Source organism: Uranotaenia lowii, chromosome 2 (genome assembly GCF_029784155.1).
Source record: "Uranotaenia lowii strain MFRU-FL chromosome 2, ASM2978415v1, whole genome shotgun sequence".
In the NCBI taxonomy this organism is placed as follows: domain Eukaryota; kingdom Metazoa; phylum Arthropoda; class Insecta; order Diptera; family Culicidae; genus Uranotaenia; species Uranotaenia lowii.
In genome coordinates, this window is record NC_073692.1 from 200,732,829 (window position 1) to 200,749,216 (window position 16,388).

The following is a 16,388-nucleotide window of genomic DNA, read 5'->3' on the forward strand; positions in this document are numbered from 1 at the left end:
CTCGAGAATTTCATTCCGCCGATCTTGCCACATAAAATTAGAATTCTTTATAAACTTAATGCCATTTATCATCCGTTCTAACTCAACCTCTGATTTTTTTCCATCTTTCCATCTTCATTGAAAATTCAATCCGATTTACCGCTATTTTTGCTTTTTAATTATTTGGTAGTTTTACTATCAAAGAATCTTTTCATGATAATTTGATTATTCTATTAAAGACTCTGTACTGTTGAGCTGTTAGCTAAAGTTTTGTTCAATATCGGATTTTTTTTCCTAAGATCTTGGAATGCGTTGTACCGAAAACGCTAGATAAAAAAAAAACAACAACAGGTTCACATTTTTTTGTTTCTTAAATTGATTGATCACACGGAAACTAAACCTCAATAAGTAAACCAGTTCCGTTCCGCGAAACCGAACGAAGGTGACGATATCAGAGCACATAACCGCAGCCAGTTGTTTACATTAGGCAAATTGATGTTTGCATACCAACGCACAACCCCGAAGCGAAGAAAAACAAACGCAGAAGCTAAGGAAGGCAACATACATATTGTCGACGACCAGCATAGTTCCGAAAAAAAAAAACGGCAGCAACAGCAGCGCTTCGGTTTGCTGTTTTAATGTTATAGCATTTTGTTTGATTTCCAGCACTCTTAGGGCTCCTGTTGGTGGTAATTGGCATTTTTTTTTTCCTGTAGCGGCCCGGCACACAGCCCAATTGAATGTGAGACCCCGAACGAAACTTGAGCCAACTAAACCGAACCGAGCTCGTCCGATTGAATGAATGTCGATATCGCATGCGCCTCGCCCCAAAGTCCAAGTGTCGCCATGCGTGAAATTTAGTAATTTTTTCGGTTTCCCTCCCGATTACCACAAGGCAGCAAAAGGCAGGCAGGCTGCATATCGGTTTGCAGCTAGCTACTCTCTGCTGCATCGGGGCATCAACAGGTTGTTGTAATTCAGTAGCGCAGAAAAAGTGAATTTGCAGAAGGCAAGCGACTACAACTGTGCGCAAGTTGTTCCAGTGTTGTTTGGGAAGCCTCAATTGCAACCTCAGTTGTCAGTGAGTGAATTTGTGTGAAGCGTTTTCGTTTTTTCCCCTGGAGGGATGGGATGGGAAATGTCTTAGGTTGGGTTGCGTTGGTGGTTCAAGTGCAATACGTTTTTGTTTTGTGATATGATATCGGTGAATGTTGAATTGAAGCGCGAGACCGCGTTTCACCCATAAGTGGTTTGTTAGGTTGGTGCGCGCGTAGCAGATCATGCGACATTAGGCATCGAGTGGAAAGTTTTTCCCCGCGTGCTCCAAACAGGCCGCTTCGAAAGTTTCGCGCGCGTAAGCTCTGTTCGGAAGAGCCGGTTGCATGAAGCGAGACGAGGAACGTGCTCGGAAGATGTGGAGAGATATCAGCGTGGCTGCGATGCAGCATGGTCCCAATTCTCTGCATCATCCGCACCCACACTACGGAAATGGGGGCAGTCCTGGACCCGGGAGTCCTAGCAGCCCCCACTGGAATCAACCGGGATACAGGAATTCGTATAGTTTACCCCATCCAAGCCAAAGTTCCGGCCAAAATGGTCGATACCAGCAACACTACGAGGTCAAGCCACTCTCACAGTCGCCCTCGTTCCAAGAGATTTCACAAGGGAACTATAACGGAAGTGCCCCTTCTTATCCCATGAAACCGCGGCCTCTCTCCATGTACGAAATGGGCAATGGTACCACCACCGGGGGGCAGCAGCAGCTACACTCGTTACCTCCCAGTTTTGTGCCACATCAACCCGGCAGTAATGTCGGTGGCCTAAGAACTTCTAACGGCGGTAGACCTTCGATGGTTGGGCCGCCTCCTCCGCATTCTCGGCAACCGGTACTGATGCAGCAGCAGCCGGCTCCGCCTTCTGCATATCCGGCAAATGGGTTGCGGCAGCAGCCAGAAGAATTGGTAAGTCTGGGGTACAAGGAGCACACTTAAGGCAAGTTTTAAACAGAACTGAAGAAATTTGAAAACGTGCAGGTTGAATCGTTTTCATATTGATTCAGGTGACTTGTTATCAATCCTAAAATTGTGTTGGCATTACTTTAATTTGTGTCAAAGTTTCGAACAGAGTTAAGCCATAGGTGTACCAGCCACCCAAAAACAAGTGAGATGGAATCTGGTTCTTATAATAGAATCTAAAGAAGGTTACCATACCCCGGGACACCAAAAAGAGAACATTAATATCATTTATCCAAAAAGCCAAGAGAAACGTTAAACAGTAGAACCCCGTTTATTCGAACTCTAGTTTTCTGAAATCCCGCGTTATCTCAGCCATCAGGTTGACACAAGATCCATAGGGGTAGGGGTGGTAAAATGGACACCCTAAGGCATTGCATCAATTTCTCCACAGTTAAACGTCAAAACACTGGGTGGATTGCACACATTCAATGAGCCACTAATAGTTGATACAAAAAATTAATAAAACAGTCAAAATGTACATATTTTTTAAGTTTTTTCAAAACTATTTTAAAAACAATTTTTTTGTGCAAAAAAAAAAAAACATGTGCGGGTAAAATGGTCACGGGGAGGGTCCACGCAAATAACTCGGAATTGAAAAAATCTTTTTGTGTGTGGTGCACAGCAAGAGACTGGTCACGACCAGACATTCCCGGTGCATGTTCCGTATACCCAATGGAACAAGATTCTGAGTAATACAAAAAAAAACACCTTGCGACCACTCTAAATACTCGGAAATCTAAAACTAGGGATCAAGTTCTGTAAACTTTATTGGTAATGTCCAGACATGTCCCAGATAACCTTAAATTTAATAGAGTAACGTTTTCCTGACATAAGCTCGTGGCATCTGGAAAGTTCAAATGAAAATAAACACTGTCCATTTACCACCCCCCCTTTTACCCGCACTATATGTTTTTTTGAAAACTGTTAAATTCAACAAAAAAATTATTGAAAAAAACACTTACCTTAGATGATATCCGTTGATAAGTACTCTGAGCACAGATATTTGTACAAAAAACTCGGCGGAAAGGTGTTTAACACTTTAAAAAACGTTAGTTGTTGTAGGCCGAAAACAACATCACCACCTGGAAAGTGCACGTGTGTTTTGATTTTGTTTATTATTTTCAGTGTTTGACAGCTCCGTGTTCCATAGGGTGTCACTAATAGTCTCTAGTGATTCTGTGATAAGGTGGCCATAAAGTTCGCACTACTTTATAAAAAAATAAGTAAGATTTAAGGGGGTGTCCATTTTACCACCTCTGTCCATTTTACCCACACTTCCCTTATATTCATCGAGCTTTGCGCCCGGATGGTTTTGATTTTAAACTTGCCAGAAACGACTTTTTATTAGCTTCAACAATATATAACGATGATCTAACACATCTTTACGTGGATTTTGCATAGAAATGGTGGATCGGATAATGCGGAAGCTAGGAAAACCGGAGCTCGGATAAGCGGCTATAAGATTTCGTGCTATCTGAGGTGGCACCGAGATATTTCAATTTAATCGAATACTGTTAATTGCTTGAAGGTCGTGTGACTTAAATGACAATTTTAAATTTTCTTTTACAATATTCTTATACTGTAGGCTACAGTCTGTAGTTCAATTTTTAGCATATTGATTGCTGTTTGCATACTCTAAGGCGCTATTCTCGCTCACTGTTTATAACGACTAGAAATGCATGTTTATTAAAACAAAATGTTTTTTGTATGCTGTATTCCTTTCGTAGTGCATAACATGTGAATTAACTTCATAAAATGAAAGAAATAATTTTGGTTTTTCTGATCAAATGCCTTTCAACAAAAAAAAAAGAGAACATTTCGTAAAATTTCACAAATATAAAGATACGCCCATTTTTCAAGCGAAAAAGAGTAGGGTGGGTGTTCCTAATTTGGCATGTGTGCCTAATATTAACATACCATTTGATTTTGACTGTTTGTTACTTTAATTTTTTTTTTCCAATACAAAACAATTGATTATGTAACAGATCATCTGAACTTTAATCAATCATACATGCACCCTCCCCCGGTTTTTTAAAAGTATGTCCAAATTGAACGGGATTCTTAGCATGTTTCTTAAAAAAATACCATTTTAGAAGTGGAAGATTTATGCTGAATTTTCCAACCGATTTTTTTTATTTTGAAAACTTTTGTCTTATTGTTTACCACCATGATTTTTGTATTTAGAATGTTTAAACCATGTTTTTTCAATTAAAAACTAAATATAATGCTATGTCCATATTTAAGAACACTTTTTTAGAGTGTTCCCAATGTTGGACATAGTCAAAGTGTCCCAAACTATATCAAAGTTATAGTATGTTTTTGGAATGAATATGATTGACATTAAGTTGTTAATACTAATTTTATATTAAGTTTACTTTCAACGAACTGTAGAATAAATGGTTGTAAATTAAAACATGTTATTTTTACTATCTTTAGTGTATTTCAAAGCTATATCTATATTAGGGAAAAAAATACATAAAAATTATCATTTTGAATTCAATTCGAAAGCATAGGATTGAGGTGGTTTTTCCAATATTTTAATGATGTTACGCGTCAAAGTTGTCAATGTTTTCGAAATTGTAGATTTTTTTTAATACGATTTTAGAAAATTCAACTGATCAAAGTTCATAGAGGACAAAAAAGTAAATGCGGGTGCTTAGAATATCAAATTTTATGAGGGTTACGTTGTTTGATAACAAAACAGAGGCTATCTAAGAGCAACTGCAACTGACATACTTTGATTTTCCTGTTCGCTACAGCTCAACTTTATGTTCGATTGATTCAAAAAACTACCTACACATGTTCTGGAAACAAATAATTTAATTTTAGTTTTTGTTGTTTTAAAACAACACGTTTTCTTTGCATTTACGGTTAACGATGAATTAAAACTTGGTCTCTATGCTGATGCTTCAAAAACAGTGAAAAGCAAGAGACTGTAAAATTAGGCTACAAAAAATGCTATTTTGTAATTTGGTCCTACAACGGATGCAATTTTTTTTCTGAACCTATGAAAATCCGTGTGCCAGGTCACAAGATTCAATAATCGGTTTAGCACGATTTTATAAATTAAAAAAAAGAAAAAATTTGCGCAGTAAGCTAAAGAGCCGCAACTTTATATCCAAAGAGCCGCAGGTTGCCGACCTATGTTCTAGAGGACAATAAATTTAATGTAGTATGAAAAAAAAATAGTCGGTCGCAAATTAAATTTTCTTTTAAATAAGTATGATTTGGCCACTCAAATGTTTAATGTGTTTGTGTTGCGGCCGATAACTTTTGTGACGTGAATTCATGCTAGAATTGATCATTTGACTTCAGAACACATCAGCAAAATTACCTGTTTTTTCCTGAGGAAATATATTGATGTCTCAAAACAAGTTGTAAATAGACGAATTAATTACCCACAATTTGATATACGTAGCTTTCTGATTGAACAACAGCTAACGAAGTTATGCTTCTTTAAAGTTGTCACGTGAACTCACTCAGTTTAAACAAAACAGGGTTGTGAACTGAATGCACGTCACAAAATTTATAGCTGTTCTGAAGCATTCTTTACAGCCTTCAAATTTTCTGTACACTTTTGAAAGTGACGTCTTATTATTCCGACTTGTTCAGTCTTAAATTTTCAGTATATTCTTCTATGTATTTATTTATTTTGACTGGCACTTACAGAACAACATATTGAGGAATCATACGTTAAAATATAAAACGTTTATCACAATCTATAACTGAATATTCACTAAAAACTTTTTTTTTTTAATTTTGTTGAAATAATTTTTATTTTTTTCGATTATGAATTATTTTGTTTGATTTGTAAAAATCTGACCATCTGAAGGGTCAAAACAGCTTTCAGAGCATATTTTTCTTATATTTATTTTTTACAAAAAATCAAATTTAGTCACGTGAATTCACTCATTCGCGCTGTTGTAACTAAGCTGGATCTCTGCCGATTTCTATAAAATTTAGTGCCTAAGAATCGTCTCATCATTATCAAAAAAGATCTGTATCCTTTTTGTTAGAAATTGTCAAAGTTTCTTCGTAAAATTAAAAAGTTTCTCTTATTTGTGACGTGAATTCACTCATTTTCGCCTGTTTTAACCACTTTTTTAACAACTCCATTGAATATAAACAGTTTTTTATTCACACAATGAAGCTGTATTTTTTGGCTTTAATATTATGCAAATTGAGAAAAAAATAAATTCATATATTTGTTTTTAATTATTTTGTAAAAGTTGTCCAAATTTAAACTTCATCAATTTAAACATTTCATATTCATAACTATATAAATCATTTGGTTTTTTTTTCTTTTTTCCGTTAGTATTTTGTTATTTGAATTATCGAAATTAATGATGATTTTGAAAAAATCTCTCTTCAATTTTCCAAAGCAGTTTTTTACAGGTCGACAACAACACGTACATTGATGGACAAGAGTATTCTATTAAAAACACATTGTGGACCAAATACGAGATATCTCGTTTTCCGCTTGCCACGAATGCCAGAAGCATAACTGAAATGTTATAAATTTAATCATGAAACTTGTAGAATTTATAAATGAAATAAAAAACTTTCGGTAAGTCATAATGAGTGTATTCGAAAAAAAATGCAACGCTTTTTTCTGTATATAACTTAATTGCATGGAAATGGATAAATTATTCAGTGAGACTACCGTGTAATACTAAACACTACTACGTGTAAAAAATTTGGTGACAATCTGTCAAGTGGTTTTTGAGATATCGTCCAATACAGAAGCTCATTGACAAATTTTTTTGGGCTGAATCGAGAAAAATCCAGTCCCAGTGGTAGACCCAAAAACAGCTGGAAATCAACTATTCGACCAAAGTTCATATGATAAATCGCTAAACGAGTTCTAGAGGATCTAAAAGTGAGCTGAAACTCGAATAAAAGTGAAGATGATTGATTCCATTCAATTGGGAAAAATTCAACAAGGAAAGTGATAACAAATGAATTTTTCTGACTGCTTCATTTTGCTTACTAATAAATAGATCTGACCGAACTTTTAGAAGGTAAAAAAAACTGCCCACCGGTAAAAAGTACGGCTGTCAAATAGTGCGCAAAATAATTTAACGCGTGCGGGAAGAAATTTTGAAAAAAAAAAAAGCACTGGACAGCAAAACAAACTGTTTAGCGGGCATCTGGCAAGTTTTCAGTCAAAAACTTTTTGTTGGCAAGTGTTGGCAAGTCTCGCCTGGATTTTCGGAAGATAAATAAGCAAAAACATTGCAAAATTGATGTCTAATACATGAAGAAGCTGAGTATCTGTTGAAGCTTCAGTTGGTGTTTCAAAACGATTGACACGATAATAGGATAAATATACAAAGAAGACTGCCTCCAAATGCATGCCGTTTTCCCTGTATTGAACTTAAATAGGTTGCATAAACTTTATACTCTTTTTCGGCTAGATCTGGAATTATGCCATTACCCAAAAACTGTGGTGGAGTGATAGTCAAGCTTCAAGAATCAAAAATAGTCATCAAAAATAGCCATGATTTGGAAAATTTGTCGTTCATAGTATACATCATAGATGGCGCACGTGGTGCTCAAAAGTTTAAAATCTGAAACTTTCTTCATTGGACGCGATTTTAGAAACCACTAGACAGAACGTCACACAAATTTGCACATATATACATAACATTACAAAGCAAATTCGCTGAAAATTCCATCCGTGCATTCAAAAGATATCCACAAAACGAAGTATTGTTTTTTTTTTCTTCGAATACACCTCTTAGTAACGTATTTGAAGAATTTGATCCAATGGTTTTTGCCTTTCTAACAGAAAGGTTTGGTTATCGGTCGATTTGAGAGATCATTAATTATGGGTCTTAGACATACCTTTATAGGTACCTATCGACTCAGCTCGACGAGTTCTGTTGATGTCCGTGGATTTGTATGTGCCATTTTAAAAATGTCTAGAACGTTTTTGCGAAACTGGGCTGCACAATTAAAATGATTTTAGTCTCAAAAGAATGCATTTTTTTTTCTACACAACCCTTTCAAAAACGGGAAAAAAACAAAATAGTTGAAACCGTTTTCTTTACCAAATACATATCATACTTATTATGGCATAAAAAAAAGTTGCTAGTGGCGCCTCGAAGCAGCAGCACCAGCAATCATTTATAAATTGAAGATAATCAAAATAAAAAAATAATATTTTTATTAACTCGAGAATTGAACCAAAACCCTTCAGATCCCAAGTTGCAAGCGCTATCCAATAAACCATCGGCACGCTTGATTGAAAGCGGCTCAAACTCAAATAGGTAAAAGGCATTACTAAGACGCACCGTGGTCTGGGCAGTTTCTCAGTCTGCTGGGGCAAATACGGCAACAGTGTTTATATCTTACACTTCTTGCTTTTCAATGCAGCAAATGGCGGATGGGCGTTTCCTTCAGAGTCCGCCATGCCTATAGACATTATAATTTCATTTATGAAATTATAGTGTCTAAAGCCATGCCGGGTGTCAACAAAATGCAGAGCCGTACAGGAAACTGCGTTGGGGGGGAATTTATATGAAGATCTTATGACCCTCGTTTTTTTTACTCGTGTTGAAGAATGAATTTATGTTTTTTTTTCATTTCTACATACTCATACATAATTTAGATTCAATTTCAGATGCAGAATTCAGATTCAGTTTTCAAATTCAGGATACAGGTTTAGGAATCAGAATTCAGGATTCAAAATTCAGAATTCAAAATTCAGATTCAGAACTCATATTCAGATTCAGAATTTAGATTCAGAATTCAGATTCAGAATTCAGATTAAGAATTCAGATTCAGAATTCAGATTCAGAATTCAGATTCAGAATTCAGATTCAGAATTCAGATTCAGAATTCAGATTCAGAATTCAGATTCAGAATTCAGATTCAGAATTCAGAATTCAGATTCAGAATTCAGATTCAGAATTCAGATTCAGAATTCAGATTCAGAATTCAGATTCAGAATTCAGATTCAGAATTCAGATTCAGAATTCAGATTCAGAATTCAGATTCAGAATTCAGATTCAGAATTCAGATTCAGAATTCAGATTCAGAATTCAGATTCAGAATTCAGATTCAGAATTCAGATTCAGAATTCAGATTCAGAATTCAGATTCAGAATTCAGATTCAGAATTCAGATTCAGAATTCAGATTCAGAATTCAGATTCAGAATTCAGATTCAGAATTCAGATTCAGAATTCAGATTCAGATTCAGAATTCAGATTCAGAATTCAGATTCAGAATTCAGATTCAGAATTCAGATTCAGAATTCAGATTCAGAATTCAGATTCAGAATTCAGATTCAGAATTCAGATTCAGAATTCAGATTCAGAATTCAGATTCAGAATTCAGATTCAGAATTCAGATTCAGAATTCAGATTCAGAATTCAGAATCAGAATTCAGATTCAGAATTCAGATTCAGAATTCAGATTCAGAATTCAGAATCAGAATTCAGATTCAGAATTCAGATTCAGAATTTTTGTAAATTTATTTTCGGCATATCGGTGAAAAATTTAGATTCATGGAGAAAGAATATCAGAATTAAAAATTGATGAAGCTGGATGTTGCGAGGTAAAGTATGGTGTACGTTAATAAATTTTCCTTGCAAAAATGTTCTTTCGCTCTTTTCATCATCCGTAAAATTTCTCCTCACTTTATCAATTTTCAATTCTGGAATTGTTTCTCCAAGAATACCAATTTGCACAGTTTTTGATAAATTTGCGATGACTTAAAGATCATTACGCATGAAAACACGATTTTGTTTTGTGAAAACTTTTTTTCACAATTTTTCTGAAATTAAGTTTGCTGCATACTTTTAGGGGTAAAACCATACTATTAAAAGTTGTAAAATCCGAAATCATAAAAAAAAATTTGGATGAAAGAAATTTCAATGTTGAAAACCGTGTGATGCAAAACAATCAAAATGAGATTTACAAGATTAAGAATTCAGATTCAGAATTCAGATTCAGAATTCAGATTCAGAATTCAGATTCAGAATTCAGATTCAGAATTCAGATTCAGAATTCAGATTCAGAATTCAGATTCAGAATTCAGATTCAGAATTCAGATTCAGAATTCAGATTCAGAATTCAGATTCAGAATTCAGATTCAGAATTCAGATTCAGAATTCAGATTCAGAATTCATATTCAGAATTCAGATTCAGAATTCAGATTCAGAATTCCGATTCAGAATTCAGATTCAGAATTCAGATTCAGAATTCAGATTCAGAATTCAGATTCAGAATTCAGATTCAGAATTCAGATTCAGAATTCAGATTCAGAATTCAGATTCAGAATTCAGATTCAGAATTCAGATTCAGAATTTAGATTCAGAATTCAGATTCAGAATTCAGATTCAGAATTCAGATTCAGAATTCAGATTCAGAATTCAGATTCAGAATTCAGATTCAGAATTAAGATTCAGAATTCAGATTCAGAATTCAGAATTCAGATTCAGAATTCAGATTCAGAATTCAGATTCAGAATTCAGATTCAGAACTCAGATTCAGAATTCAGATTCAGAATTCAGATTCAGAATTCAGATTCAGAATTCAGATTCAGAATTCAGATTCAGAATACAGATTTAGAATTCAAATTCAGAGTTCAGATTCAGAATTCAGATTGAGAATTCAGATTTAGAATTCTGATTAAGAATTTGGATTAAAGATCAACCTGGAATTTGAAATTGGAACTTATATTCAAATATTAGACTAAGTGTTGTAACTCAAAATTCAAACTTTAGAATCAGAATAAGATTTCAGATTTAGTTTACAGAATGAGATTAATCATTTAATAGTCATATTACTTTCCCCTCCTTTTGTGGGAATTTTTCCTCTATGCATGGTTGAGCTCTAAAAAAGGTATCATGCTAGGGCACGCGTCACGGCTATCCATCAATATTGTAGTTGGTTTTACTTATTCAGTAAAAAAAAAGCATAAAAAAACAGTAAGATTCGAACCGTGACCAGCAACGTGAAAGTTCTGGTTGCTACCACGGCACCATTTCAGCGTGTTATAAATCTTGGAAATTCTACTGTTTAAATACCATTCTTTCCATACATAAAATGAGCTCCTTACATACCAGTTCGCTTTTCCCCAAAAAAACGTATCAGGCATCATTTTTGCCTTTCTAACAGAAAGGTTTGGTTATCGGTCGATTTGAGAGATCATTAATTATGGGTCTTAGACATACCTTTATAGGTACCTATCGACTCAGCTCGACGAGTTCTGTTGATGTCCGTGGATTTGTATGTGCCATTTTAAAAATGTCAAGAACGTTTTTGCGAAACTGGGCTGCACAATTAAAATGATTTTAGTCTCAAAAGAATGCATTTTTTTTTCTACACAACCCTTTCAAAAACGGGAAAAAAACAAAATAGTTGAAACCGTTTTCTTTACCAAATACATATCATACTTATTATGGCATAAAAAAAAGTTGCTAGTGGCGCCTCGAAGCAGCAGCACCAGCAATCATTTATAAATTGGAGATAATCAAAATAAAAAAAATTAAATTTTTATTAACTCGAGAATTGAACCAAAACCCTTCAGATCCAAAGTTGCAAGCGCTATCCAATAAACCATCGGCACGCTTGATTGAAAGCGGCTCAAACTCAAATAGGTAAAAGGCATTACTAAGACGCACCGTGGTCTGGGCAGTTTCTCAGTCTGCTGGGGCAAATACGGCAACAGTGTTTATATCTTACACTTCTTGCTTTTCAATGCAGCAAATGGCGGATGGGCGTTTCCTTCAGAGTCCGCCATGCCTATAGACATTATAATTTCATTTATGAAATTATAGTGTCTAAAGCCATGCCGGGTGTCAACAAAATGCAGAGCCGTACAGGAAACTGCGTTGGGGGGGAATTTATATGAAGATCTTATGACCCTCGTTTTTTTTTACTCGTGTTGAAGAATGAATTTATGTTTTTTTTTTCATTTCTACATACTCATACATAATTTAGATTCAATTTCAGATGCAGAATTCAGATTCAGTTTTCAAATTCAGGATACAGGTTTAGGAATCAGAATTCAGGATTCAAAATTCAGAATTCAAAATTCAGATTCAGAACTCATATTCAGATTCAGAATTTAGATTCAGAATTCAGATTCAGAATTCAGATTAAGAATTCAGATTCAGAATTCAGATTCAGAATTCAGATTCAGAATTCAGATTCAGAATTCAGATTCAGAATTCAGATTCAGAATTCAGATTCAGAATTCAGATTCAGAATTCAGATTCAGAATTCAGATTCAGAACTCATATTCAGAATTCAGATTCAGAATTCAGATTCAGAATTCAGATTCAGAATTCAGATTCAGAATTCAGATTCAGAATTCGGATTCAGAATTCAGATTCAGAATTCAGATTCAGAATTCAGATTCAGAATTCAGATTCAGAATTCAGATTCAGAATTCAGATTCAGAATTCAGATTCAGAATTCAGATTCAGAATTCAGATTCAGAATTCAGATTCAGAATTCAGATTCAGAATTCAGATTCAGAATTCAGATTCAGAATTCAGATTCAGAATTCAGATTCAGAATTCAGATTCAGAATTCAGATTCAGAATTCAGATTCAGAATTCAGATTCAGAATTCAGATTCAGAATTCAGATTCAGAATTCAGATTCAGAATTCAGAATCAGAATTCAGAATCAGAATTCAGATTCAGAATTCAGATTCAGAATTCAGATTCAGAATTCAGAATCAGAATTCAGATTCAGAATTTTTGTAAATTTATTTTCGGCATATCGGTGAAAAATTTAGATTCATGGAGAAAGAATATCAGAATTAAAAATTGATGAAGCTGGATGTTGCGAGGTAAAGTATGGTGTACGTTAATAAATTTTCCTTGCAAAAATGTTCTTTCGCTCTTTTCATCATCCGTAAAATTTCTCCTCACTTTATCAATTTTCAATTCTGGAATTGTTTCTCCAAGAATACCAATTTGCACAGTTTTTGATAAATTTGCGATGACTTAAAGATCATTACGCATGAAAACACGATTTTGTTTTGTGAAAACTTTTTTTCACAATTTTTCTGAAATTAAGTTTGCTGCATACTTTTAGGGGTAAAACCATACTATTAAAAGTTGTAAAATCCGAAATCATAAAAAAAAATTTGGATGAAAGAAATTTCAATGTTGAAAACCGTGTGATGCAAAACAATCAAAATGAGATTTACAAGATTAAGAATTCAGATTCAGAATTCAGATTCAGAATTCAGAATTCAGATTCAGAATTCAGATTCAGAATTCAGATTCAGAATTCATATTCAGAATTCAGATTCAGAATTCAGATTCAGAATTCAGATTCAGAATTCAGATTCAGAATTCAGATTCAGAATTCAGATTCAGAATTCAGATTCAGAATTCAGATTCAGAATTCAGATTCAGAATTCAGATTCAGAATTCAGATCCAGAATTCAGATTCAGAATTCAGATTCAGAATTCAGATTCAGAATTCAGATTCAGAATTCCGATTCAGAATTCAGATTCAGAATTCAGATTCAGAATTCAGATTCAGAATTCAGATTCAGAATTCAGATTCAGAATTCAGATTCAGAATTCAGATTCAGAATTCAGATTCAGAATTCAGATTCAGAATTCAGATTCAGAATTCAGATTCAGAATTCAGATTCAGAATTCAGATTCAGAATTCAGATTCAGAATTAAGATTCAGAATTCAGATTCAGAATTCAGATTCAGAATTCAGATTCAGAATTCAGATTCAGAATTCAGATTCAGAATTCAGATTCAGAATTAAGATTCAGAATTCAGATTCAGAATTCAGAATTCAGATTCAGAATTCAGATTCAGAATTCAGATTCAGAACTCAGATTCAGAATTCAGATTCAGAATTCAGATTCAGAATTCAGATTCAGAATTCAGATTCAGAATTCAGATTCAGAATTCAGATTCAGAATTCAGATTCAGAATTCAGATTCAGAATTCAGATTCAGAATACAGATTTAGAGTTCAGATTCAGAATTCAGATTGAGAATTCAGATTTAGAATTCTGATTAAGAATTTGGATTAAAGATCAACCTGGAATTTGAAATTGGAACTTATATTCAAATATTAGACTAAGTGTTGTAACTCAAAATTCAAACTTTAGAATCAGAATAAGATTTCAGATTTAGTTTACAGAATGAGATTAATCATTTAATAGTCATATTACTTTCCCCTCCTTTTGTGGGAATTTTTCCTCTATGCATGGTTGAGCTCTAAAAAAGGTATCATGCTAGGGCACGCGTCACGGCTATCCATCAATATTGTAGTTGGTTTTACTTATTCAGTAAAAAAAAGCATAAAAAAACAGTAAGATTCGAACCGTGACCAGCAACGTGAAAGTTCTGGTTGCTACCACGGCACCATTTCAGCGTGTTATAAATCTTGGAAATTCTACTGTTTAAATACCATTCTTTCCATACATAAAATGAGCTCCTTACATACCAGTTCGCTTTTCCCCAAAAAAACGTATCAGGCATCATTTTTTTATATTGAGATTGGAATTTTTCGTGTTTGAATATCTGAAATCATACTTATATGATTCAGAGGGAAGGAATCTATCATGTATATTCTATATTATTTTATATATTTCCAAATATAATTTAAACTCTGTTAGAAAGGCTCCAATCCACTGTTAAGTGTATTAAATCGGGTTTTTATATATACACTAGCTGACCCGGTGTGCTTTGCTACACCTTCCAAAAAATATTGAAATTTGTGGTCCCTAGTTATTAAACTTTTCATTTATTTGCGCAAAATTCTTAATTCAATTTCATTATAATTAAAATGTTTTTCCAAAATAAAATTGCAACGTGTTTTATTTTGAAATCTTAATTTATTTTTTTTTAATCCGTGTTTTAATCCTTTTTATGACTCTGGATTGCTTTGCTTCATAAATTTATAGCTTTTGTCATTTTTTTTTATATATGGAATCTCCGCTGTCCCTTTATTTGTAGAGAGGGTCTCAAACTACCTAGAAAAATTTTGTGTAAATAAATAACAAAAAAAAAGGATGAGTGACCCTCTTCCCATTATATCGTTCCACTGAATGGAGAGAGGAGTGCTAATTCACCGAAAAAACATTTCTTGTACTCGAATACCTTCCCATGCCAAATTTGCTTTCGTTTGCTTTATTAGTTGTCGAGTTGTGCCATAACATTTGTATTGGAGCCCCTCTTGCTGCCTATCATCCCCTACCTGGAAAGAGGGGATCACAACATTCAGTGTATTCAAATACATTCCCATGCCCAATTATGATCTATTTGCTCGATTGTAGATTGTTCCCATGTCATATTTGTTTCCATTTGTTAGATAAGTGCTTGGTTTATGCAACATAATCGTATATGAGCTCCCGTCTTCCCTAACTGTATCCCCAATTGAAGGAAAGAGAAGTCTCAAATAAGCTTATAACCTTTTCACGTATCCAAATGCTTTCCCATGCCAAAGTTTTTTTTTCCATTTGCTCAAGTTATGCGAAAAATTGTAAACATGAGCTCTCTCTCCTCCCTATTACGCAACTGGAAGGAGGCAGAGGTACCAAATATTCACAGAATCATTCCATGTGCTCAAATACCCTTACAAACCAAATTTCGTTTCATTTGATGCGTAAGTTCCAAGTGATGTAAAAATTGTATGGAACCACCCTCCTCCCTTAAAATTTTACAACTTGAAGAACGGAGGGTTCTCAAAATATCATAAAAACATTTCAAATACATTCCCTCACCAAATTTGGTTCCATTTGCTAGATTAGCTATTCAATTATGCTGAAAATTGTAAAGGCTCCCCCCCCCCCCACTTTCTATCTCCTCACTGGAAGGAGAGAAGGATAGCAAATATTCAAAGAACTATTTATGGTACCCAAAAAAACTTCCAAGCCAAATTTGGTATCATTTGATCGAATAGTTTTCAAGTTATGCAATTAGAAAGGTATGAAAGCCCCCTCCTTCATTCCTGTATCTTCACTGGAAGTAGGGAATCTCAAATAATCATAGAACCATTCCTCGTATTCCCCTACCCTCCCATGCCAAATTTGGTTCAATTAGCTTGATTAGTTCTCCAGTTATGTAAAAAATTGTAAGGTAGGCCCCCTCCCTCTTTCCTATCTCCTCACTGAAAGGAGGGAGGGGTACCAAATATTTTTAGAAACATTCCTCGTACCCAAGTACCCTCCCATGCCAAATTTGATACTATTTTCTTGATTGGTTCTCGAGTTATGCAAAAAATTGTTTTTTGTTTGGATGGCCCCTCCCCCCCTTCATGAGAGAGGGAGGGGTCTCAAACCATAATAGGAACCTTCCCCTGCCTCCAATACTCTTACCTGCCAAGTTTCACGCAAATCGGTTCAGTAGTTTCCGAGTCTATAGGGAACAGACAGACAGACAGACAGAAATTCATT

The 16,388-nt window shown here is 34.5% G+C and overlaps 1 protein-coding gene across 10 annotated transcripts in view; it reads left to right on the forward strand.

Moving 5' to 3' along the window:
- The window catches only part of LOC129744239 (serine/threonine-protein kinase 26), a 332,751-nt gene that overhangs the window by 202,054 nt on the left and 114,309 nt on the right, over positions 1-16,388 (forward strand). For 7 of the 10 annotated variants that reach the window (XM_055736659.1, XM_055736657.1, XM_055736658.1 and 4 more), the window contains one exon: positions 646-1,940. The exons of the other annotated variants lie outside the window; for them this stretch is intronic. In XM_055736659.1, the coding sequence (XP_055592634.1) occupies positions 1,362-1,940 (579 nt within the window). In that variant the 5' untranslated portion in view covers positions 646-1,361. The remainder of the gene's footprint in view (positions 1-645; positions 1,941-16,388) is intronic. 10 annotated transcript variants of the gene reach the window in all.